This window comes from Platichthys flesus, chromosome 13, assembly GCF_949316205.1.
Source record: "Platichthys flesus chromosome 13, fPlaFle2.1, whole genome shotgun sequence".
NCBI classification, from domain to species: domain Eukaryota; kingdom Metazoa; phylum Chordata; class Actinopteri; order Pleuronectiformes; family Pleuronectidae; genus Platichthys; species Platichthys flesus.
Genome location: NC_084957.1, coordinates 2,302,929 through 2,329,068, shown reverse-complemented (window position 1 = coordinate 2,329,068; position 26,140 = coordinate 2,302,929). Strand labels below are relative to the sequence as shown.

The 26,140-nt window shown below is 41.9% G+C and overlaps 3 protein-coding genes across 7 annotated transcripts in view; 1 reads left to right on the top strand and 2 right to left on the bottom strand.

Moving 5' to 3' along the window:
* Nucleotides 1–143: 143 nt before the first annotated feature.
* On the bottom strand, nt 144–4,878 carry LOC133966815 (uncharacterized). Its single transcript, XM_062401842.1, has 5 exons — nt 4,724–4,878; nt 3,821–3,965; nt 2,514–2,719; nt 1,962–2,119; nt 144–1,529 (listed from the first exon to the last, which is right to left on the bottom strand). Exons 1-5 carry the CDS (start codon nt 4,785–4,787, stop codon nt 1,455–1,457), a joined length of 648 nt encoding a protein of 215 aa, XP_062257826.1. The 5' UTR covers nt 4,788–4,878; the 3' UTR covers nt 144–1,454.
* A 2,393-nt stretch (nt 4,879–7,271) lies between these two features.
* cd28 (CD28 molecule) lies at nt 7,272–11,621 on the bottom strand. 2 transcript variants are annotated; one of them, XM_062402957.1, is made up of 7 exons: nt 11,156–11,621; nt 10,006–10,097; nt 9,842–9,915; nt 9,015–9,247; nt 8,528–8,684; nt 8,302–8,453; nt 7,272–7,646 (listed from the first exon to the last, which is right to left on the bottom strand). In XM_062402957.1, exons 3-7 carry the CDS (start codon nt 9,912–9,914, stop codon nt 7,581–7,583), a joined length of 681 nt encoding a protein of 226 aa, XP_062258941.1. In that variant the 5' UTR covers nt 9,915; nt 10,006–10,097; nt 11,156–11,621; the 3' UTR covers nt 7,272–7,580. The 2 variants fall into 2 exon arrangements, with proteins under 2 accessions (XP_062258941.1, XP_062258942.1); XM_062402958.1 differs by lacking the exons at nt 10,006–10,097; nt 11,156–11,621 and having other exon boundaries at nt 9,842–9,961.
* A 2,204-nt stretch (nt 11,622–13,825) lies between these two features.
* The window catches only part of raph1a (Ras association (RalGDS/AF-6) and pleckstrin homology domains 1a), a 44,314-nt gene continuing 31,999 nt past the window's right edge, over nt 13,826–26,140 (top strand). For all 4 annotated transcript variants that reach the window (XM_062403118.1, XM_062403116.1, XM_062403117.1 and 1 more), the window contains exon 1: nt 13,826–14,007. The gene's annotated coding sequence lies outside the window, so the exon portion shown is untranslated. The remainder of the gene's footprint in view (nt 14,008–26,140) is intronic.

Sequence of the window (26,140 nt, the reverse complement as noted above, 5' to 3'; positions counted from 1 at the left end):
CTTCAACAAGACAAACCCTGATTATCAGTGTGAGTGTTTCTTTTTTAAATGACGCTGACTTCTTCAGCCGCTCTTCAACTTTACGATAGAAACATAAAAAGTGACTAACGATGAGGAAAAATAAAACAATGAACGTGGAGAAGAGCTATGAACAGAATCAAATCATCTTTATTGTGAAATATAAATCTAAATCTTCAAGGTGTACATCTTTCAAACTGTGTTTATTAAGTATCAGGACAAATGTGTAGAATTTAGATAAGATACGATATAAGATTCTAGGAGATTTGTACACAAAGATACTTTATGATACAATAAGAAACAATAAGATGAGATTCACCAAGATAAGATTTGATAATACAAGATACTATTAGCTACAATGTTATAAGATACGATTAGATACTATATGATGTTGTAAGATACAATAAGATTCGATACACAAAGATACAATATGATATGATATGTAAAGATGCACACCAATATGACAAGATACGACTTTCTTTTATTAATCTCAATATTGGAAAATGTTCTGTTCCAGCAGCAAAGGGGATAAAACAGGAAACTATGACCAGTTTAAATAATAAGAAAAAATCAGGAAATAGGACAAGGAGAAAAATTGAGATTGCCACCAGAGGAATCTTTCTTTTACACAGAGATATGTATATATATATATATATATAAGTACATATTTAAAACTGAGCCTGGTGAAGCTGGCATGGAAAACAACTGAATCTCCTCCAGATGTTCCTGAGCTAATGACACCTTCATGATCCTGTGAGTCATTGAACGCCTCGTGTGAACTTGGCCCACAACACATTCACCTGTACTGTTCGTGATAATAAGTCATCATCATATTAAAATGACTCTGTCACAACACAGCAGCTCCACCCCCCCCATCTCTAATCTCCCCCATCTCTAATCTCCCTGATTGTCTCTTAAACCCATAGACTGTTCTTCTTCTGTTCTTACTCAACGCTTCACAAAATCCCCGTGAGAATAACGACCTGCTTTACTTGTTAATGACGGGATTCAGTCATGCTTGTTTAATCAGCTAAAATCTCATTACTGCTGTTTCTCCAATCAATAAGAGTCTATGTTTTATTTGTAGCAGTTTTACTATATTAGAATATTTAAACGATGTTGTAAAAACTAAGCTGCAGGGATTTACTGAAGATGAAAACATCTGTCGGTAGATTAAAAAGAGCTGGACATATATTTATATTCAATATAATGAATAATAGCATGTTACTACATTTTGTTCTTCTGTAAAAGCAGTGATGAACTCCAGCGGCAGAGAAAAACATCTCTTTGTCGCCTCCTGCAGGTTAGCTGCAGTAGTGCATGATCAAGTAGCAAATCAAGTGATAGTTTGGGACTGTTGTGTTTCAGCTCGACTCGGAGGAAGCCGCTGTTTTATGTTGACGGTAAAGGGACACGAGCCAAAGGACGTGGAGAGGTCAGAGGTCACGCAGAGGAGCTTTCCTCATTTCCACATAGGTAGAGTTCTCATGAACAATTCTTTGGTTTTGGTTCTGTAAAACAGGAACAGAAATAAATATAAAGTTTGTAGCTCAGTGAGTAAAACATGTCAAGATCACAGCTGAGGATTGTGGGTAGTCTAGTCACCTCTACGGGAGAATAAAAAAAGTTTACACTCTCGTAACTTGTGGCCCTTCTACCAAGGATGGTTAAACTATTATACCTGATAATTAAAATCTCTAGTCAGAAAAGGAACAGGGTTTTTACTGTCAGGATATTTAGCTCCAGTGTTCATTCCAAAATAAAATATAGAGTAAATAGGAAGTAATAGTTCCACATGGTGAATTTATATATTGTTCTGACCTGAACTACATCAATATAAAAAGATTTCCTGACGTTGAGCTTCCTGCGGCCTTCATGTCAAAGATTCTTACAATACTTCAAATCATCACTAGGTAGATAGAGATAGAAAGACAACGACGTACAGTCACCCTCAGCCTGATGAAGATGCAGGTGATGACGCAGCCGTACAGGAGAAACAGAGCCATCAGACCAATCAGTATCCAGGTGAGGGCATTGAGCTGAGGAGCAGGAGCAGGAGGAGGTGGAGGAGAAGGAGGAGGAGGAGTGACGCAGTCCCTCTCTGTGACATTTTGAACTTTTAGTTTAGTTTAATTTAACTTAACAGTTTAATTTAAAAGTTATCTTCAGTTTTTTCTCCTTCACAATTTACCTAAATACATATATCTTATATAATATATCTTCTATGTCACTTTTCTTTTTACTCTTCTGTGGCCGGAGCTTTTATTTGCATCATGATGTTTACTCCTGCTCTGATTCTTTAAAACCACAATTTCCTGTTTTTTAACATTTCTGACGAAAACAGAAATAACAATATGACGCTTTGGATTTCTTCAAAAATAAGAAAAATGTCTTCCTTCTGATTTTTTGTCATTTTGTTGCAGCTTGAAAATTGCAAGTCTCTTTACAAGCAAAAGGAAAACAGAATGTTTTGTTTCACTAAGCCTCAGACGTACCTGGCCTCAGTCTGGTCGGGTTTCCCTTCTTGGTCTTATCAATGTCATCTTTCTTCACGGTGAACTCACACTGGTACTTGGCGTCCATGTCCTCAGGCCCGAGGTTCAGGAGGATGAAGAGACACTTGTTGGGATACTGTGGATACATGACGATGTTCTCACAGTCTTCCATTCCCTTCTGGCAGAGCATCGAGGTTCGGCCCTCTCTGAGAAAAGATAAAGTTATCATCATCAATCAGCCGATGAGTAAAATGGAATATTTCAATGTTTAGGGAAAGACATCAAGAAACAGTCTCACGTGTGACTGTCATTTTTACACTTTGGCTTTAAGGTTCACATCTAGTGGTGAAGTTGCATGTTGCAGCTGAACATGAAGGAAAACCTGTGGAAACCTTCAGTTGTCATTCAACTCTAAAGATGTTTAGTTTGTCCAGAGAGGACCTGCTCCAGATGTAAATATAAAGTATTTAAATATAGAGAGCTCATTCTAGAGTAAAGAAACAACAACAAAAAATAAAGAAACAAGAAACAATCATTCGTACAATTTAGATGAAACACACTGGTGAAACGTCCCTAGGGTTATTTTATGTTCAATTTCTTTGCCAATAAAAATTCACCCTAAATCTTACACACTGAACCTTTCAGCACATGCTAAAGATGTAATACGTTCCCCCTGTTTTCAGTCTTTTATGCTAAGCTAAGCTAAGCTAAGCTAAGACTTGTGCACAATCTTGGCCAAGCCTTTCGGCTGCCAGAGACAAAAGATGGACGATATTGCAAGCTCCTCAAAGGTGAAGCCAAAGCACAGCAGATGGGACATGAATCAAATATAATAATAAATATAATTGTTTCAGGTCGTTCTTTTCCCACTGACGTTTGTTCATGTGTCTGATGCTTCTGATTGGTTGAGCTCACCTCGCCACGATGACTGCTCCGCAGACTTATTCCAGTTGAAGGTCAAAAGTACAAGATGCGCCCAAATTAAGGACATTTTAGGGTCGTCAATCTTTAAACAAAGTCTATGATCTGTATAAAATGGGAGGTGAATCCAATCAGTGCTGAGGTATTTGGTCTGCGTCTGAAGTAATAACAATAATAAAACCTTATTCAAACATTTCATTCCCTAAAATGCAGCTGAAGATGTGTTTACCAGAAAAAGTCACAGCAGATGTTAAAACAAGGGAATCTTTTTTTGAAATGGGTGAAATCATCCCCAGAACAGTTTGACGTGAGAAACAAAGCCAGTGAAAAAACCACAGAGAATCGAGACAATAGATACAAATCGGAGGCAGAACCAGTTTACATACGACACACGGTTGAGTCGAACATCCAAAATGGATGATGACTGGACTGGTGCATCGTGTTCACAGCTGATGGAGGCCGACCCGTCCTGGTTCACCGTCTGATACTCCGGCTGCGTCACGTTGAAATATGACCACTGAGAAGGACTCCCTGAAAACACCAGTTCAAACAACTTACTGAAAAGTTTTGCTTCTGCTTCGTTTAGAACTTTGTTTCACATTTTCAATTCATCACTTTTTTCTTTTCTTTTCCTCATCTGAAGATTTGCTCCTCACTCATTTAACACATGAACAAGCTGCTGTGTACGGAGGGATATTAAAGGGCCGAGCACATGAAAGAAAAGTCAGGAAGTCGAGGATAATCGTTAAATTTCAAGATCAAAGTTGAACTTTTAAGAAAAACAAAAACAAAAACACCTTATGAGAGATAAACTGGTGAAATTTTTCTTCAGAATCTAGTAACAATGAAATTCTCTCGTAGTCATAAACAAACTGAGGAGAACATATAACGGAACTTCTAACGACCAAACGACCAAAGAAGTTTAATTTATTCAACATTTCAACTTGAATCTCAATAATGCGGCTTATCTCAAAATGTTCCTGTGATTTAGTTTTATTTATACATTTTAACTTACGTCTTACTCACAAAATACAAAACAAAAGGTCCTGAATTAATTTTAGCTTTAGTCTCGAAATGCAAAAGGAAAAATAAAATCTTCCTCCACACGTTTTTGTTCTATGTCTGCTGCTCATATACTAGTGCAAAATGAAAATCAATTTAAAATCAATTTCTAACAACAATTAAATGCTTGTATAGAAAAAAAGTGAAGACCAGTATACGTTTCACTACTCGTTAGTATTGGTTCTTCTGTATTTTCATTATTATAACACAATAAAAAAGGACAATACCGAGACTTTGGTGGCAGCTCAGATAAACCGTGCTGATGAAGATGATGAAGACGTTGACGATCATCTCAGCGTTTCTGCTCCTTTCTCGTAAAAACCTGGACAACAACTGAAAACCTGTCACAGCACGACAACCACTATGACAACACACGACATTCTGCTACTGAGATGAGAAAAAAAATCACTTCCTTGAGGTGGAGCATCGGCGCTGATATCATCAGAGTCTGGGGTTAGTTTGTTTATCAACTGTCAATCAAACTGTTGATCTATAAAATGTTAGGGTTGGAGATTCTGCGGGTGACACCATTTCCTTTAGCAGCGAGTCTGTCGATGTGAATTTGGAGAAGCCGTTATCAGACCAGACATTGTGGGCGACCACACCAGGAGAATAATTATTAACGAAGCTCGGGAATCATACGTTGTCTTTTAAAATGTATTCCTGGAAAACAGACAAGACAGGAAGTGCTCTGAAATGAGGAACAACAATAAAAACTGCAAAATGAAACAGGAAAAGACTCAAAACAGAAGAACACAACTTTAATTAGAGGCTTTCTGTGTCGTTATTGCACCTGTAACCCCGAAGAGTTCTCTAAGGAGTAAAAAATATATAAATTCATGGATATGGCCGATTTCTTTTGTGCATAATATCCGCGTTAGTGTGGAGAGAGACTATTTACACAGGAGGAAAGAATTCAGGCGCACAAGATATAAATCCAAAAATCCAAATATACAAATAAAATGAGATCATGAGTCCAAACTGAAAATCGAAATCCCACCATTTCAAGCCTCACAAAGCTTCTCTCGCCTTGTCTCCTATTCAAAGTGGAAATATTTGAGTTAGAAAACAACAGTTACAGCCGTCTATCACAGTATCTGTCCCACATCGAACCCACATCCTGTTTTCACGGTCTGTGCTTCTGTGAAAGTGACTGAATGAAATGAAAACCACAAAGACTCAATATGCACCGTCCGACTGAATTCTGCTCCCTGATTGGTCCGTATGATCCTTCTGTGGGAGACCGTCTCCGGTGAAGATATGTTCTACTTGAAGATTCTATGTCCAGGAAAATAAAGTCAGTGATTCTCTTGTTGCAGAATCATCTTAAGAGATGGTCTTATTACTTGATTGGCTTCAAACTAAAAGAAGCTTGAGAAGCAAACTTTTTTAGTTCTTTGCTTAAAACAAAACAACAAAAATTATTATTTTTCTTCTTTTTAGTTTTTTTAAAGGCTCAGTTTATAGGATTAAGGCCGAAAAAAAACTTGGCCGCCTCCATAGAGAAGACCCACTCCTGATGTAAATATAAGGTATTTAAATATAAAGTATTTAAATATAAAGGGTTCATTCTAGAGTAAAGAAAGCAGCAATTTGTTCAATTTAGATTATGACACACTAGTAAAAACATCACTAGCATTATTTTATACTCAATTTCTACTAATGGATCCTTTCACCTGAATCTGACTGGAGCTTCAATAATAATAATAATAATAATAATACATTTTATTTATAAGGCGCCTTTCAAGATACTCAAGGTCGCCATACAACAGTCAACAATAAAGTTAATTCAAATTTTTAAAATGCACAAAGCAGAGCAGCAGCAGACCAACAACTTCAGCAGACAGGTACATTCAAAGTCATACTCGTGCCTAAACAGGGGGGTTTGATGCTAGATTTAAAAAGAGCGATTGAATTTGGATCAATGTTCCTGATGTCAGGGGGGAGGGAGTTCCAACATAACAACAACACATAATACTTGTTTTCTTGTTTTTGTTTTTTGGCTTAAAGCGAAACTCAAGACTGACTTGAGGTGAGATCTGAAACCAACAGGCAGGAAATGGTTTCACACTAAAAGTCTCCGTGGCTGGAAAACAGCCAGTGGGAGCTTGAGCGTCACATCAGCAGCGTAACTAGGGCGCCTTGCATCTGCTGACAAACTGAATATTCATTATTCATCTCAAGTTATTCTCTTGATCTAGAGCAGATTCTGAGGACGTGGCTCAGAACCATGAACGGCTGCTGGAACGCTCACGATCAGCTCTGTCTCATCCTGGGTCTACTCACCGGCTCCCGGTGAACTTAGTGTCAGCCACAGTGATTGACAGCCGCCAATCAAACTGTATCTTTGAAAATAAAGACACACTAAGGGATTTATTCTCACAGTGGCAGTGGATCCAGAGGGGCGGGAGGGATTATTTTTTCATTTGCCCTTGAAAAACATATTTAGTTTAAGTGTCATACATCAAGCTTGAAGTGAGGCCCCCTGGTGGTTCTTGTTCTACAACTTCAGATCTACTGTGCACTATTACTCTGCTATTTCCTGTCACTTTGAACTCAGCATGTTTCATAATAAATTTGGATTTTTCATTTATTTATCTCACATAAATCTTGGATGTAATATTCATGTTTTCTATCCTGCTTAGTTACTTCAGATGTGGAACGTTATTGATTCAATTAATGCTAATGTGTTTTATATGAACAGGAGATGAATAAGAAATTGTACAAATAAAAGTTGAAACATTTTACTTGAAGTAAATACACAACATGAATATTTGCTGAACAATGCAAAATACACAGACACGAGGTAGTTACGAATAGACTGCAGGCAAATAACCTTTATGGCCATAATGCACCTTAATGATCTGAAGCATCTACCAAATAAAAAATCAAGTGATTTTGTTTTTAAACAGAAAAAATAATATAATATAGTTTGAGTTTACAACAATGTAAACATTACTGTGGTGCTAAAGAAATAACTCCTGCACCGACGTCCACATGTGGAACCTCAATGAGAACAGAGGTGCTCCCTGGATCCGTTAACCATGAATCCATTAACTCTAAAGCTGCTGCTGCTGTGGCTCTTCAGCAGCTTCCAGCAGCCGACCCAGGAACAACACGGTCCTTCTTCCCTCGTTCACACTGGAGAGTCTGCAAATTGAAAACACACGTTTAGTGTTGTTGTGCTTTCACTGATATTTCTGCCCCTTGGTCAGATTAACGAAGAGGATTGGGGCAAAAATCGCTTCATGAGCAACAAACCTTCTTTTCCTTCTTCTCTCTCTGTTGAAAAGACACTTTACATGATCTCAGGTTTGTGAACTCAGCTGATTAGACATTGTTTGCTTTCGGCACCATGTAAACACTGTATTAGCTGAAGTAGTTGGACCTAGCATTTCTCCTCAAGGCCTCAGTTAGACCCTCATTCGATTCTACAACATTAAAAACAGCTCAATAAATTCATGAGTAAAGATAAAATGATACGATACAATTTGATACCATACATTACTATACGATGCAATTCCGTAGTATTTAATACTATTATGCGATGGAATACTTTACTACTTGATACTTTTTGTACAATACATTGCAATTTGATACATTAGTATACTATACAATGCGATACGATGTGATGTAATACATTAATACTGTATTTGAATTCTCTCTATGGGGAACTTTGCCATGTTACAGGGAAAATAGAAACATCATCAAGAGTAATAAATAAGTAAAGATACAATATAAAGACAATATAATATTATTATTTATTCATTCTAAACATAGTATAGTAATAAATTTATGTTCTGACCTGTAGGTAGATTATGATGATGAGGACGAACATGACCAGAATCACCAGGACCACCACAGGGGCGCTGACTGGTTCCTTCTCCGCCTCACCCTCCTCACCCTCCTCTTCATCACCCTGCTGAACCCTCTCCTGCACGGGAGCGTCACAGTTGTCTGTGGACAAACGGGAAAGTGAGCACGAGCTATGGGCGCAGCGGGTGATGGCGCACGAGAGAGCGAGTCCTCACCTGGGACATGGATGAGGGTCCCGTTCCCAGTGAGCCGCAGGTATGGAGGAGGGTAGAGGACCTGGATCTGACAGCGATACAAATCTGTGTCTGCGGCTTTCAGTCCTGACACGGTCACCTGCACGGCGCCCCCTGTCACCTCAGCAGAACACTGCACCTGAAACACAACAGGGTCAATCTTCTCTTAAGGTGATTCACTGTTAATAACATGATCCCAGCGGTAAAATATTTTAGAAAACAGGAAAAGAAGGTGAATGTCCCTTGTACATTTGAAGGTCTTCAGCACAATGTAAGGGTCTTGGCCTTGTGATCAAGGAAACAGGCCGATATCGAGTTGAGAAGAATCGAACACACGGACAGCCTGAGGACATGATGGATCCGAAAAACTGGCTGGCACTTGTCAGGAGTCACAGCCAGTACACACACTTTGTATAGTAAAAAAAAGCTTGACAAGTGAGAGGATGATGGAGAAAACCAATGAGCCTACCTCCCCCAGCTCCTCCACACTTGTCTCTCCGTGCTCGGTGAAGTTGAGCGTGGTGGAGCAGAGGCCCTGGGAGCCGTGGAGGCCTCTGAGCAGGGTCACACGGATCTCCTCAGGGTAAGAGTAGTCCGAGGGTTGGGTCTGCTGCAGGTAGAAGGGCTGGGGCTGGATGAAGCACTGGACCTGAGCTGTGCCGCTGATGCTCGTCACTCTGTACGGCTGGATCACCTTCGCCGCTGATGGAAAAACAAGGAAGGTCTGAGGAAGATGTGACGCTCAGTGGATGAAGAGTCTGATCCATCAGGAACAGTCTGGATCTATTGGTAATAATACAAGAGTTGAGAATATCTCACAAGTTCCATCTCTCAGAGTTTCAGCCTGTATGAAATCTTTCCAGTTTCATATGTTCCTAAAGCCAAGCTCAAGTTATTTAAAATCATCTACTTCATTTTAAAGATCATTAAAAGCGTTTAAAGTGTCATGATGGAAAAAATTGCATTGTCTGATTGTCATTGGCTTAAAATTAGTATCAAGAATTATTTAATATGAAGTAAATATAACTTAAGAATAATGGTTTCTCTTACTTATCTCAATACAGTTTGTTTTCTTTATTTTTGAGTAAGATAAACTTCTCATATTTAATCTTAAATGTGTGAATCTGAGTCTTAGAGTTTGAGCCACGATATTAGTTTCCACCTCCTCCACACTTCCAGAAAACTTTTATTATTAAGAACTTTTATTACCTTATATTAACCCTGAACTGTGACAAAAGTTCTCATCAACACAAACACAGGAAATCATCCCATCAGTGTGAGTCGGTGTTTACTCACCGGTCCACACGGGCCGACAGAGGCTGAGGGTGACCAGGGTCCATCCCATCAGAGTCAGGAACATGCACTGCATACTGTTATAATTCAAACAACCCTGGTGAGGACACACACTCACACTGAAAACACACACTTCCAGTAGAATACAACAAAACAATGAAACTCACCTTTATAGTTCAGCGTGTCCCTCGGCTCAGATGGAAACTGTCTCCTGTGCCAGTACAGGAAATGATCATGACGCTGTTTTGCCGATCGCAGGCTGTGGTTGTTCAGGAAAGATGAGAAGCAGAAATCTGAATTTCTTTATTCAAGTGGTTTTAACTCAGAAACAGATGATTTGTCTTTTCCTCAGAGAAGCAAAAACCTGATCAATCTGTGAAATTTATAAAGTGTTGAAAGAAAATACTCCTCTCGCAATCTCATTATGGAAAACATGCATTCACAATATTTTCAGTTTCATGAGATTTGTGATTTAAAGTCTTTTAGGTTCAAGAATTTATTAAACCATTTAACTCCAGTGGACAAAATTAACTGTGAAACTCAAACCACAGATTTAAATTCAAGTTATTGTGAACATTTAAGTCTTTACTTTAGTATAAAGATAAATTTATGTTTTCAAGTGTTTTTTTTTGTCCTGTGTATTTTGAATTAAGCTGCAGCCACGACTGACCCACAGTATAAACTTCATTCTGAAGATAATAGGTTGAAATTACATTTCTGACAGAAAAAGCTCTTGAAAAATGAAGGAAATGCATTTTTGCTTCACATAATAACATTTGAAACTTTAACAGAGGCTGTTTGCTGAAGCAGTTTGAGAAATACAAAACATAAAACTTAAACAAACTATAGAGCAAAACAAACAGAGTATGTTTGAAATGGTTGGATTCAAAGGAGATAGATACAATTGATAGTAAGATATTAGTTGTTTGTCTATAAGCGTCCTAACGGATGTCCTCCACTAGAGGTCCCTGACAGGAAAACATAAACATGAATTGTAATAAAAACTCAGCGTTTTGGTCACTTATTCTAAATAATAGTAAAATATAATAACAATATGTTTGTGAGTAGCAGACTGAGCCTGCACACTTTGCTTTATAAGCTGCAGTCAGATCAGAGGAGTAAAGTTAGTTTTCTGAACCATATTATAACTAAACACTCCATTTACCATTGTATAGATATTTTTGTACATCGACTTCTTTATTTACAGCTAGAGCAAAAGAAATGTGGATTAGATCAGTTCAGAACTTTACAGATTACAGACATTACAGGTTTCTTTGACGCCCAGTGATAAACTGCAAACTGTGGAAAATAACTTACCTTAGAATTGAAATGCATCAAGGTGAAAGTGCTGATTTTGTGATTTCAGTGCGGTGCTGACGTCACACGTCCGTGTGTTCTGCCTGGAAACCGTCTCACTGCAGACGTTACAGTCACAACTGCAGTCACCTGGAAAACAGCGGTTTCTTTATGCTGACATAGCGTTTCACTATTGTGCAGTGTTCACAATAAAGTGCTGAAATATAACCAGAAGCTCCGTCACGGTGGAAACCAAGACGTGGTTCACAGAAAACATTTTATTAAAAAGAATCTCACGACAGTTTGATGTGAACCAGATTTAATTCATGCTCAACAAAAGTTTAAGTCCTGCATCACATGAACTGTGGATCTGAGCATCTGGAGGTGACAGATGTGTGTGTGTGTGAGTGTGTGTGAGTGTGTGTTAGTGTGTGTGTTTGCGTGCACAGAGTGAGGTTAATACATTTTGTGTTCATCCTACCGGGTCTATCTGCACTGAAAATATTAATTTTTCATCAAGTTACACTGAAACTGCTTTCTTTACTATTCACGTATTTTTTATATAATTATATATATTGCATGTTGGCTATTTCAGAGTCTTTTAAAAAAACAACTCATTCACTACTTTTCAAAATAAAAGTTGTCTAATTCAGCTCAATTTAAAGCATTGAAGGAACAAAACAAACATTGTGCTTTTACTCTGGAGACAGATAACCAAACAGGAAAGAGTGACTTCTACAGGGGCCTTAACTTCTATTAGTCATTAGTAAAGTAATAAGAAGTAGTATGCCTATAATGTAAGGATATATAAGAAAAGTACTAGTGGAGTAAAAAGTAATATGTACAGTGTAAACGTATGTATTGACGAATTAGCATTAGGTGGAGTGTCGTGATTGGCTGAGACAGCAGTGACCTGTGGAGCGGAAAGGTCGTTAAGACACTGAGATATGTGTTAAAGAGTTAAAATATTTTTTCTTATGATTCAAACTTTTTCTGCTACAAAAACAATTATAATATATGGAAACTTTTAATTCATTCATTCCGTCAGTTATGAGTTGAACTGAAACAGGGGACGTCCCCCCCCCCCCACCTCTCTGCTCGCTGGTTTGATCTGCTGCTCATCTCACGCTGCAGGTTTCGATGTTTTACAGAATCTGTTTCTTCCGAATCCTCCAGATGACTTGAGGTTGGCTTGAGGTTTGAAAGGTTTTTGTACCTGGTGCTCGCTCCTACTCACACTGTGGTTCCCTCCTCTTCCTTCCTCTGTGTCTTCTGCCAAACTCTTCAGCTGCTGGATGAACGACGTGTTCTCATCGTGGATCACTTCAGATAAAACTACATCCTGCAGATCTGCTGCTGGTTTTCTGACTGAGAAGAATCAAATATATCACAGACATAACAAGCAACTGGCAGTTTATTAGGAACACTTATTAACCCTGCCTAGGATGCTGTAAAGCATAAAGTGTTTATAATGATAATAACACATTTATTTATATAGCATCATTCAGAACAGCAGCTAATAAGTGTGCCACAAAGTGTGTCACAAAGAGGACAAAAAAGAAACACACACACACACACACAAACACACACACACACATACACACACACACACACATACACACACACACACACACACACACACTTACACACACACACAGGCACACACACTTACACTACACTGGCAGCGTCAGACCAGTAGAGGTCAGACTTTAGTATGAAAAGAAAACGCTGAAAAACTGAGGTGTACTCTGTGAGTGTATGTAGTGTATATTTAATAGTGTATATAATAACATTGATGTATATATGCTATACTATAATAATAATAACAAAGTATAACATAACATAGTATAATTAATGATAATAAAACATTATTGAACATAATATAATATAATATTAAACATAATATAGTATAAAATATAACGTAACATAATCAATATGATAAAAACTACTATACCATATGATAAAGACCTGTAATGTGATAAAGTGTAATGATCTCATCGGGGCTGATTGGCTCTGGCTAATTTCTGGGTTGGGCAGGACAGGAAACCAAGCATCGGGAGCGCGCAGGGAATGGATACGCGCTCCCGAGGAGTTTTTTGGGATCCGGAATAGAGCTCGAGGATGTGTCAAGTTACAGTGCAACACACCGGAAGTATAGCTGTACTCGCTTCACAATAAAAGACAAACAGATTTGAACGGTGTGTTTGTGCGTGTGTTTGTGTTTATTTGTGTGTGTGTGTGTGTGTGTGTGTGTGTGTGTGTGTGTGTGTGTAGGCCTTTATATGTGTGTAGATGTGTTTCAGTGTGTTCATACGTGTTCATTAAATAATAAAAGAATGAAACACATATCTGAAGGGTTGATTGAATTATTCATTAATTGGTTGATTATTTGATTGGTTGATTGGTTGATTGACTGGTTGGGTCAAAATAATGATAAATTGGATGAAGAGCATTCAAATTGAAATAGTAGAGCTTTGTAATATTATATTGTACTTTTACAATATGTCTGTATTTTTATAGTACTTATATTCCTTAAAAACTATAACAAGTTTAAAGCTTTGTCTGAAAATGATTCATGTACTGAGCAGTGTCACTCCTATCACTAGTTTATTACACTGACCTCTTTCACTTTATTATGAAATTGTCTCCCGGATGTGGAGCCCCCCCCCCCCCCCCCCCAGCTTGACGTCAGTGGTAGCGGAGCTGGGACTCGGTGGCAGCGCGGAGGAAATCTGGGAAATCCGGGGAAGGGGAGTCGGTGAAAACCCGGACTACAGCGGCAGAATCCCCGCGAAGCCTCGGCCGTCTTCCCGCGGGCCCCTCCGGCGGACACCTCTCCTCCGCGTCCTGTTCTCTCCTCCGGGATCCGCACAGTGAGTATCCCCGATCACCTTAACGCATCCCGGTGGATCCACGCTCCCTCCGCCGCCTCCTTCCACCGCAGCAGCAACACGAAATCGGGTCTATCGCATCTCGAGTCTCTGGACTGAGCGCGTCCTTTAATTATCATCCCCCGGAATAAAGGCCAATTAATCCCGTTAGAGGCCGGGGGGGGGGGGGTGGTGGAGGTTGAGGTGGTGGTGGTGGTGGTGAAGGATGGGGGGGGGGGGGCCTCAGATAAAAACCTCCTCATCCTCTGCAGCTGCGGTTCAATGCATCTCTGCTGTTTGCATGCGCGCACCTCAGCCTCATTTTGCATTGTGCGTAATTTTTGGTGCCATTTGATGAAACGCCGCAGGACCTGCAGAGCGCACGCACGCACACACACACACACACACACACACACACACGCCGGCCTGGATGCGCAGGTTCCCCGGCTGACAGCGCCTCTCCAGCCGTGTGTGGTGCTGCTGCAGCTCGGAGGCCAGGCGTGCCGAGCCGTGCTGACACAGGCAAGGCGTGGCATCGTCTTAACACGGGTATGGGCGTGTTCCCCGCAGCTGCCACCCATCACCACGGACTTCTACCATGTGCGGTCCATTCATATCCCGTCAGTGCGCGTGGACGCGTGTTCGTGCAGAGATGTTGGAAAAGGTGCATCGTGAAGATGAGTCTGACCCGGGGCTCGTTTACAATTCAGCATCATCAGACATGCAGGCTGCCATCTGTCTGTCTGTCTGTCTGACTCTCTCTCTGTCTGTCTGTCTGTCTGACTCTCTCTCTGTCTGTGTGTCTGTCTGTGTGTCTGTCTGTCGGCCTGTCTGTCTGTCACCATCTTCTGCAGGATGTCTTCTAGCTGTCAGACTCGTTCCATTCCGTTTACATGGGCTCCAGAATTCTCATATTAACCCGATTAAGACAATACTGACTACGGCCTACTTCTCAATCGATAATCGTATTCACACATACGCAGTATTCCGATCTTAGACTACATCCACATTACTGCGTTTTCGTTGGGAAACACGTTAGCTCTGTTACAGATACATCCATCGTCCACTCTACACTGGAGTTCGTAAACTCCTTTTATTCTGGACGAGGTTTGAAAACAACGACGTAGAAACTCACAGGTGCGTGCTGATTGGGTCTTTGCGGTCACGACGTAGCCTTCCCTGATTCGTCAGTCTCCTGTCACATGACCCCCCCAGAACACAGCATGGAGAATCAACTACAGGCGCCACTGACCCTGTTTTCCGTGACTGTTGTGCAGTTAAAATTCTGTATTGTACAATCTTACAACTGTTTACATGCATAGTAGACGAGATATTAATCCTCACTCAGGGTGAAAGTAAAACAACTATGGGACAACATGTGGATTTATTCTTTTGCATGTTTTTTTAGTGAGGAATCAATCAGGGTTTAAAAGGGATTGAATTCACTTCAGCAGGAGCGAACTGGACTTTACTGATTTAATCAACTTCATTTCAATCCTCACACAGTTATTGCTTCTGTGCTACCCAGCTCCTCATGGCTAGTTAACGTTAGCTTGGTTTTTAATCTATTTCATCCTTTTCTCTGAGTGGATCTCTGTGCTATATTAACTTAAAAGTGTCCCATGTTTAAATATTCATTTATTATAACTTAACACTTGTAAAATGCCCCTTTTCTTCCCCATACAAAGTCAGAGATAATGTATTGAAGTCATATCCCACAAATTGAATGAATCAACCATAACCTAAGTGAATTGCTGTTTTAGATGCAGCGATATCTGGTTTGGCTTTTGTTTGAAAATGATTTATTTCCAGTGCTTAAGAAAAAAGTGAAGCTTAACATTGAAAACTACAAACGTGCTGTTTTACAAACCTGTTATTTCTTTTAATTGATGACTCACAAGTTCTCAAATGTTGAAAGTCATCTCAACATGTTTAGAAATACAGAAGCTTATAGAAACTACATTCAAAAATGATTGTATTGATATTATATATAAGAGAATTAGCAAGAGAACATTAAATAATCAGACTGAGCTGCTTCGATGTTTGAGTCCCGTGCTGGGAGCTGTAATCTGTAACCAGGCCCATCAGAGCTTCAGTGGAATCGTGCTGACAGACTTGAGAGGTTCCACCTCTGTAACACAATCGCGTGCAGCAAAGTGGGACACAATTCAGTTCCTCCCGGTTGTGTCGAGGGTTAACTGGAGTATGAAAATCCCCACTGCCCTACTTCATCTGAAAGCTGCTCCGACTGTTTCCAACCAGCCACTCAGCTTGAGTCGTACCCCTGAGACCTGCAGGCTCCTGCCTCCACTGACAGACTGTCCATCCATTCCGCTCCTTATTACGTAGGTGGCCGTCTCTTCTTCTTCCAAGTTCACACTACACAACATTGGACGTTGTCACACTTCACGACTCGCTGTCTTGTGACCGGGACTCTTGCAGCCATTGTGAGTTAATGCAACACAACTGGCTGCGGCCAATGGGTTTATACACTACTTGATCTTTAAAGAGGAGAGAAACCCTGACTCGTATGTCTGGTCTATGTTTGGTCACGAGTGAAATGTCAAACGGGAGGGGGGGGTTGAAAGGCTCGAGTGCACTTCACAGTTGTGAAGAATAAAGTGCGGCTTGGATCAAGTTTTCATCGGCGAACATGAACCTTCTGATGTTTCCACTGAAGGAACGAGGGTCTGCATTAAGATATTTGGAGATAGTTTTACTCTGCGACTGAAAAAAGGAGATTTTACAACAATCAAGTCCAGAATTTGATGAGATGTTTGCAGAGGAAGACTTTAGACCCATGTACAAACAAGAGGCGGCTTTTCTGCCTCTGATTCGTCATGAGACTCTTTCAGTTGATCGCCTCAGGGATTCGACCGTTTTTTGTGAAGACACAAGTCACAAGGAGCTGCAGGAACCTTTTCCCTCGGGGGAAAGTTCCCTGGACATTGATGCTGGGGAAGTTAACATTCCTGGAACGTGTGATGCAAAAATAACCTTTTGATTGATCAGCTGATTATTAAATTGAAGTGACAGTACATTCATGCTCCCCAGAGGTTGAGCTGCTTCCTCTGTCAGGCCAGTTTTGCCCTCAAGAAGCTGCAGACCAAACTGAAATGTGGATAATTAGTTTGGATAGCGCTGTTATGCAGAACGATGCTCAGCGACTGCTGGGGGCCTCACTGTCTAACTCCAGGGCCCTGAAGTGGACTCATGTCTGTTGTGGGAACTGATCATCTGCATTTCCGGGCGCTGGACCGGCCCGACAGCGTTCAGAGACGATGTTGGCCTTGTGTGCTTCCTCTGGCAACTCGGCAGTCGTCGTGTAAACATCGAATTGGACGCACTGGTTACATCTGGATCAGCTGCTCTGGTGCTGTGCGTCGGTCTATTCTCATTGGTCGCTGCTGCTAAGGGGTCAAAGCAGGTCACCATCTGATGTTGTGGTTTGCTTCTCCCTCGCTACTGGGTCTTTCTTTCTTCTTGCCAAGCGTATGGAAAAGTCATCCTTCCCTTCTCTCAGGAAATTCCTCTCTGTCCCAGGGGTGGACGCTCAGAGAGGTTGTGAAGGACACAGAGCAGATCTGCTGCAGAGGGACACTGCAGGCCACAGTGTCTCATTCTGTCATTTCAGGTGTTGTAGTGAAAGTTCTCACTATCTCAGCGTCTTACTGCAGTTGTGAAGAGGGACTGTTATGACACTCTTCTCCCTTAGTGCATTCAGAACACGAGCTCTTACCTGGACCAGGACCGCTTCTCACTGAAGGAAAGTATTGAGATGTCTTCTTCTCTGATGTTCAGGGCGTTGAAGATTCAAAGGTTCTAATTTGAGAAGGTCAAACCGTCGGTCTTGCTTGAAATATGACGAATCCATTATCAAAGCAGCTGATGGTTAATTAAAACTGTTAATTTCAAATCAACCAATTGATTTGATTGATTAGCTCATAATGGGAGTGTTAGTTCTGCCCCAGTGCTGTAGATGTGGGTCTGTCCTGCCCAGATAACCAGTCTCACCGACCAGAGCCCACCAGCCCCGGCAGATTAACAACCTTATTCATTTACAGATGGTAATAAAATGGCCTAGTTTCAGTCAGGTTGAGATTAGATATTGGATTAAATTGCGTGGAAGCTGAACAGAATCAATTTATTTAAGCTGCACAGCTCAGAGCTCAAGAAGGTGAACGAGCAGCAAGTCAATAACTGATAACCGTTGTTTAAAGACATTTAAGGACATTTTAAGGTCACTGTGTTATTTTAAATAAAAGCTGCCAAGGCTACGAACGCAGCTGCAAGTCTATATTACAAATCTTGGCTTGTATCCCCCCCACATACGAATCTCCCCACATGGGGCCGAATCGCTGGTTTTATGCAAAACTTGTAGATATTTTCATCAATCATTAAAATGCCTTTGTTTCTGCCAAAAGTGCAGCACAGTAAAAATGCAGCATAACTGTTAAAATACATTGTTTTATCAGATTGGGTTCTCGTTATCGGCGGATGTCCAAGTCCAGGTATCAGAAGCAGAAAGGTGATTATTTGGTATCGCAACACATCTAAAAAATCACCCATGATCCCACCTGATTTTTGTCACACATGTCTGAACACTGGAAACGTTGGTCCCAACAAGTTACCAAAGAAACCAGTGGACTCAACAAGTGACACAAACAGAGAAGTGTGTGTGTGTGTGTGTGTGTGTGTGTGTGTGTGTGTGTGTGTGTGTGTGTGTGTGTGTGTGAGCGCTGCGATAACAATAAATGTTTTTTCTGCTGTTTGTTGTTAAAACAGGGAACTGGCAGCTGAATGCAATGACTCAGCCTGTGTGTGTGTGTGTGTGTGTGTGTGTGTGTGTGTGTGTGTGTGTGTGTGTACCCCCCTCCCACACACACACACACAGTATTAATGGAGTATCCAGATGAGGGAACACTACTCCAGTTTCTCCTTAGTTAACTGCTCCGTAAACCTAACACCACAGACTCTTGGACAAACAGCAGAACTGTAAAATGTCCTGATTGTTTGGTCATTTTTCCATATTTTAATGTATATTTTTAGGACATTGGACTGAACAAAAATGTTTGTATGTCTATGATATGTGCAGCAGGTAAACCCTTCAGGGGTCAGAGGTCAGGGAGGAGGCCATTCAGAAAGCTGGTGCAGGTCTAAGGGACATTCCGCTCATAGCTCAGTGACGTGGTAATACAACAAGGAATCCTGGGAAAACAAAGTCAATTGATTCCATTTGTTGGCTCAGTTGTCACTTTGACAAACTCAGTCAGCTGTTGGCAAAAAGATTCTCAAAGGAAATCGATCCAAAGAAAAACAAGAATTAAGTTTCAGGTATGCTAACAGAACGATTCACTCCCTAAACTTATTTTTCCTGCAAAACCATTTTTCTCCCCAACAACAAACTTCTCAAAGCTGCTTACGCCGATGCAGGAAGTTTGCATCGGCGTGTTATTAAGAAACAAATCCACTAGAGGGCAGCGCAGAGTCAAGGGTTTGTGACAACAGCTAACAAGGAGACGGTGGACATATCGTTCATTTTAATTTTGTGTTCTATGGCCGTCGCGCTTGAACAACACTGCCCCCTGAAAAGTTCTCGTGGTACTGCTCCGTTTCTTCTGTTTTCGTCCATAGCCGTTAAGTATGGACACAGAACTCTGTCAGCTACCGGATGATCCCATCATCCACGAGCTCAATTATTCAAAGCAATGTAACTTCTTTAGTTTAAAATATATATTAATATATATCTGACAGCTGAACGTTGCTTCTAAATATAACAACATCACAGCTTTTCCTTTGTGTTCATCCTTTTGTCCTTTCGTGATTCGTCTGTTGGTGCAGATCTGCTTCGGACAGGAATCTTCGTAGTTTCCCTTCATCTCCGTCACACGATCACAGCACTGTAGTTCAAATGGAGTTTTTCCAGCAGCAGCACTGTCTGTCCTCATCTCGGTTTCTCTCTAATTCCACACAGATGTCGGGTCTTTGTGGCGGCTGTTTGCCGAGTTTCTGCACCGCTCGTCGTTCTTGGAAAATGTAATCTCATTTCTTCTTTTTTCTGTTTTTTTATTCTTTTATTTTTCCCTGTCTTGTGTTTCTTATTTCTTCTCCGAGTTATATCGCCCCAGCCAAGCCACACTTTCTCTCTCTCTCTTTCTCTCTTGGTCTTTCTCTATGTCCCTCGGCCCTCGTGGAGATCCAGGGGCCGGCTGTGCAGCTGGGAATCAGGACCTCCGCTTCGTAAACACGGCTGAACGGAGGCCGACTCTGTTTAACTGGACTTTTAAAGTCTCTATAAACACTCTGCTTCAGAAGAGGTGCAGGAATCCTTCAAATACTGAGCTTGAGATTCAAATTTAGGCAAACTACACAGAACACAGAACTAAATTCTGTTCTTCATTCTTGCAGGTCATGTTGGGATGTTTAAGTAATTGCCCTCTTCCCACGTTGTTATTGTTTCATACCTCATAGATCTCAGACTGAAATGAGAAGCATGAGACAGACGATGCATTGCCCTGCACTGTTTACACTCCAATCATGTAATGCTAACGTATCCATTGTGGATGTAATCAGGAAGTCATTAATACCATATTAGGGCTTGGTACTGAAATCTTATCTGGTTCCTTCCAGACTGAATCAGGACACAGAGTTCTGTTCCTCGTTTCAACACCTGAGCCACGAACTGAAATAGTAAACATCACCGCACGTGCCTGGTGAACATTACAATCAACACTGATGGCAAGACAGCAACACAACAACACAATGCATTAAGCTAGATGCTCAAATGTGAGGCTGCATTTCAAATGAAAGGACTCCGACCCTAAACAAAATGAGGTAAAATCTAAATAAGCTGTAATTCTCTGTCTCTAATCTTATTGGTTGCAAAGGTTCATGTATTACTACACAATATGATGTCACTTGATGAGGAATCATTGTCTTATCATTCTGAGCTTTACAGTCTCTTTCTTTCTTGCAGAGATATCATGTAAAATGTCAATCTCTTAATTGAAGGGTGCTTGGAGGATGCTTACCTCCACATAGGCTAACGCCAGACGTCACCGTGTTAAAGTGGAATAAACAAAGTTCCTGGATGTCCCTGTTAATCTGGATCAGCTCCAGAATGTAATGGCTTCTTTTTTATGGGTCAAATGTTAGTTTTTGATTAATCCCGATGGACAAACAAATGAAAACATCCTCGGCACAGGTAATTCGATGATTTTTCAAAATATAGGTAAATAAATAGACAAACATTTAGAGAGAAGTGCCGAACAGATAATCCTCTAGTGGAATAATTACAGATGTGAATGATGCCGTTTGTCAGCCTGTTAGCTTCAGCAGCAGTGAAACCAGTCAGACTGATTATACCCTGTGAGCCGGGCCACACGGCCTTTATTGTGTGTGTCGGTGACGTTTAAGGGAGATGATGTTATTATGAAGTGTGTGTGTGAGAGAGAGGGTGAAACAAAGTGAGAGTGTGTTTGGGGTTTGTCGGTTTAGTCGCTCGGCGGCTTTGTAGACGTTGTGAGTCTTTGTATGTGTCGCGGAAAGTGTTGATAGTGTAAAGCCTGTCGGTTTTCCATTTCTCAAACTAAGAGAGAAGGGTGCAGGCGTTGAACCTGTGTGTGTGTGTGTTTGTGTGTGTGTATGTGGTTGGATTATGTGTGTTAATGTTATGTCTTGGAGAGCGTCTGGAACAGCTACTGTTTTTTTGGGCTGGCTCTTTCAAATGTGAAAACACACACGTGAAGCGGGTCCAGACCACAGCTACCTCTGGATCCAGACAGCGGAGATGGAAAGTATGTGAGCTCTCGTTCTGTCTGCACACGTTTGTCTCAGCGTTTGGATGAAGCCTGATATTCTGCAGCTTTCTCTGCACGACGACTGCTGCGACAGAGGTCAAGGTTCAAACTGTATCTGCAGCGTGGCCCCCTGAGACGAAGACATGATTGAACATAGAGTTTTAATTTGGGGAACCTGACTTACACAATATCAGCACAGGGGTAGGTGCGGTTGAGTTGTGACTGGGAAGCCGCCAGCTCAAATCCTGCGTCTGATTCGGAAAAATGTGTGGATGGAAAGTGAGTCGGGACTGTGATCGCCCTTCCTCAGTGAACGACTGTGTAGGTGTCTCGAGGAAATCAGGCGGACTTCACATCCATTCAGCTGTTACACGTATGTTTCCTCGTCCTTCAGTAAACTGGCCGATGGAGTGACTCCACATCCCGATACCTCCACAAGCTTCTGTTCACAGAGTGCTCGTTCTCTCTACAGCTGGTTTCAGATAAATCAGCATTAGGAGAATGTCGAGGTCAGACTCGTTCACAACAACAGGAAAATTTCCGCAGCATTTAGGCGAGGGGTGGAGCCCGTGAAGACCATGAAGGAGGAGGGACATGACCCAAAATGACGTCAGATTAAGCAAAATCACATTGAATCACGTCGTCTTTCCAAGTTGGCGTCTTTGTCTTCCTGTTAGAAATGTCCTAAACTTGATTGTCTTTCCTCACATGTCCCCACGTGGGCTCACTCTGACATTCTGCATTATTTTACTCAGGGAATAGTTCTGTAAGATACCCAAATCGCTCCCAGTGTGTTTAAGTGGGAATTCAAGTTGCTTTGGACAAAAAGACGTCTCTAATGTGACGGACTGTAAATCTCTGTTGTGCGAGCTGCGATGTGCTTTCACCAGACGGCCCATCCGCAGCTGGTTGAGTCCGATAAGCCTTCGATGAATCCACATTCCTGCCAGGACAGATGAGGAGTGAGGTGTTGCACGTGCTGTAAATGTCATCGTACACGAATAGACTGATTGCTTTGGTGTGTTAAAGGCGTTCCCCGCGTGTCTCAGGTGTGTCGGGCTGGTTTAAGTCTTCATCACGCTGAGGTGAAGCCGGGCCTGGGGACGGGGACTTGTTAGAACTGGAGCCGGTCTGAAGGTTTTCAGCTGACTCAGGTTCAGGTGCTCGTTCTCTGTCATTAAACGATTAAATGAGTGTGTGTTACTTCTGTGTGTGTCTGAGCAGGTTCTGTCTCATCACGGCAAAATGTCTCTATCCGTCTGAATGGCTTGTGAAAGGGGATAAAAGCAGAATCCAGTGATGTGCATGAACAACACACCCACTTCAATCTGTTCACTTTTTCCCCGGTGCTCGCCCGTGTTGAGAAGTTTGTCGTAGGCTCCTGCCGCAGATGTTGTTCCTGGCAGGAGCCGATTCAACCGAGGACGGACAGAAGTGGAAAGTTTGACCTTGTTTCTCTCTCTATGAGGCTTTCAGCTCGGGGGGGGGGGGGGCACTGTTTGTGTAGGAGGAAAAACACTCTCAAACCACCGGCATGTGACACGAGCTAAAAATGGTGTGTTTGGAGGTTGTTGTTTGGTTTGTTTTGTGTCCAACCCTAGAATTTATGAATCGGTGCAGGTTCCAGTCGACTGCCTCCACGAGAGTGTGACGTGTTTTCCAAGGCCACTGATGAGCTCGTGAAAAACGTGCTGGTGGGAGGATTTTGTTACGTATGTGCGGTCACTCAGTATTTTCTCTCTGTAAACGCAAATGTCAGCGACAGACAGACTCAAAGATGAAGAAATACAGAAAACCAAGATTTCCTGGTAAAAAAAGTGGCGACACGTGTAGAGGACACCCACGAAGATCTCGAAAGTTTGTGGTGATAAGAGTTGATGGCGTCTATTTTCTAGTTCAATGCAAAATAAACAGTGACAATGATCTTTTTTAAACATATATTCAGTATCTGTTGAAAACATAAAACATGTATATTTGCAACACTTCTTGTTTCTTCCGTGTCTGATGACTGGTCCTGGTTTTTAGTTGAGTGCATCGATCTACTTTAATTCAAGGAAGTACAGTAGATGTTCCAGAAACCTGCAGCTGACACGCTCCCTGTGTGAACCACAGATCAGCCACGCGGCCGTCACGCCCTGCACATGCTCCCAGGGCGGCCCCGGCCCCCATCAGCTGTTTTCACCGAGAAATTGTGGGAAATTGTGTCGCTCTCCGTAGTTTTATCAGTTTTTCAGATGTGAAGAATGCAGCTGACGTCCTCTGACCTGATACAGTTTCACAATGAACCCAAGATCTTACTTTTTTATTAACAGTTGCCCACACGTGTTGAGTTACTACTCTTGTTCAAACGGGTAAATCTAAAATCATATTCCTGTTTCTCTTTCTCTCTCACACTGAAATACATTTACAACATCATTTGGTATTTTACACAGAAATGACAAATGTGTGTGTTTAGAGCAGGGAAGTGAGATCTGACCACAAGCTGCTGACACGTGGAGATGCTTTCTAATGTGCTCAGAGGAGTCCACCTGTGATCAGATCACTGCAGGTGACAGGTTAACTCCGGGTGTGAACTGGGCCACTGTCACTAACACGCCAGAAACCATCAGTTTGATTCTTTGTGGGTCGAGTAGATCCACAGCGTCCTGCCTCGCCTTCGGTGCTCTGGTGTGCAGTGAGTTCCCGGATGATGTCTCACTGTCCTCGTCTTTCCTGCTCTTCCTCCTCCTCTTCCTCCTGTTAGCAATATTTCATCCCAATCGCTCAGTGTCCATGTTCTGAGCGTGTGTGTGTGTGTGTGTGTGTGTGTGTGTGTGTGTGTGTGTGTGTGTGTGTGTGTGTGTGAGAGCAGTAAGGCAGGGAGCTGTGATTCTTCCTGACAGATCTGCAGTGCGTCCGACTCCACTGCAGCAGCGCTCGACCTGTGTGCGTTGCAGGAGTGTGCGTGTGTGCGTGCGCCTCCTTTAATGCTGGTATTGTGATTTGGGGATTGTGAGGAAACCTCTTCACACACCAGACGTCTCGGTCTGGACGGGGGTTCGGGGTTTTGCTGCGTTCTCACTCGAAGACTCTGCAGGAAAACGTGTTCACGACCAGCAGCCGTCCGGTTTCAGAGCAGATTCTCTCTGAGGTGCTGATGAATGATTGGATGAAGAACTGTGCCACTTGGCTCCGCCCTCACGACACACTGACCCCCGATATTCCATCATGTGAACACAGGGAAGTTCACCGCCTGTCTTCAAACTGAGTTCACATTAGAGACCGACTAACGAATCAAAAACGACTGAAGATTTACATTTTTTGAACGTAGTCAGTACACGTGTGCGATATGACGTCAAATCAATATCACGATTATTTCAAACATTTACCGTGATTTCATGAACCCGACAGTTCATGAATTCTGAACATCAACATCAGCAGCTACAAATTCAAACATGTAAATATGTCCTGTAACTCGAGCTCAGGGAGCAGCGACTACAACATTTGAATTTATTGTCGTTGTTAAGTCATTTGAATCACAACACTGTGGTTCAGTTCTTTTTTTTTTATATTCTATTTCTCCTGCCCTCCAGCGCTGGCAGCTTGTGGCCCATCAGAATAAAGGAAAGAAAAAAGCCGGATGCAGATGTAACCCGAGGGCGGAGTCAGAGGAGGCATGCAGTAATGTGACCTGACGGCCGGCCTCGTCTCGGCTTCATCGTGGGTTTGTGTGTTAGCTGGTTACCGGGCAGACTAGAAGATGCATGTATTTCTTGCAGCTCAGCAGCAGAGTCAGACAGGGGCGAGGGTTTGAATCCCACTGGAGGGAAGATTTGCCATCTTGAAGTATCTTGCATTTTACTGAAGTATCTTCAAGCAGTTTACGGCCCTGAACTGTGGAGTAAATGGCACTAAATCCAAAACGTCAACCTGTCTGTGCCCTTCAGCTGCTGCAGACTAAACTGTCGAGGGACAAGCTCCTTTAAATGGGTGGCATGACGGGGAGGGGGGAGGGGGGGTGTCTCTGTGACATAATGCATTCCCTAAACGTTAACCTAATTCCAACTTTGACATTAACACCAAGTCTTAATCTTCAAACGGTTCGTTAATAGAACCAGCTGAAATCTGAAATGTCCTCAGTACAATAGTTTAAAACTAACACACAAACACACACACACACACAGACACACACACACACACACACACACACACACACACACACACACACACACACATCCTCCAGGCTGAAGTGACCTCATATTTCCAGTTACGTGATGTTCGGTGAACAGTCGAGCACCAGATGACAGAGTGTTCAGTTCAAACTCACACATACAGATGTGATGTGAATATTCAGGAAC

Coding starts and splice junctions, on each gene's coding strand:
- LOC133966815 (XM_062401842.1), bottom strand. CDS start 4,787: ATGATCGTCAACGTCTTCATCATCTTCATCAGCACGGTTTATCTGAGC. Junction 3,966..4,723: donor GAGCTGCCACCAAAGTCTCG/GTATTGTCCTTT, acceptor TGGTGTTTTCAG/GGAGTCCTTCTCAGTGGTCA. Junction 2,720..3,820: donor GTTCGACTCAACCGTGTGTC/GTATGTAAACTG, acceptor ATCTTTTCTCAG/AGAGGGCCGAACCTCGATGC.
- cd28 (XM_062402957.1), bottom strand. CDS start 9,914: ATGCAGTGCATGTTCCTGACTCTGATGGGATGGACCCTGGTCACCCTC. Junction 8,454..8,527: donor GACCCTCATCCATGTCCCAG/GTGAGGACTCGC, acceptor GTTTGTCCACAG/ACAACTGTGACGCTCCCGTG. Junction 7,647..8,301: donor TCATCATAATCTACCTACAG/GTCAGAACATAA, acceptor TTCAATTTGCAG/ACTCTCCAGTGTGAACGAGG.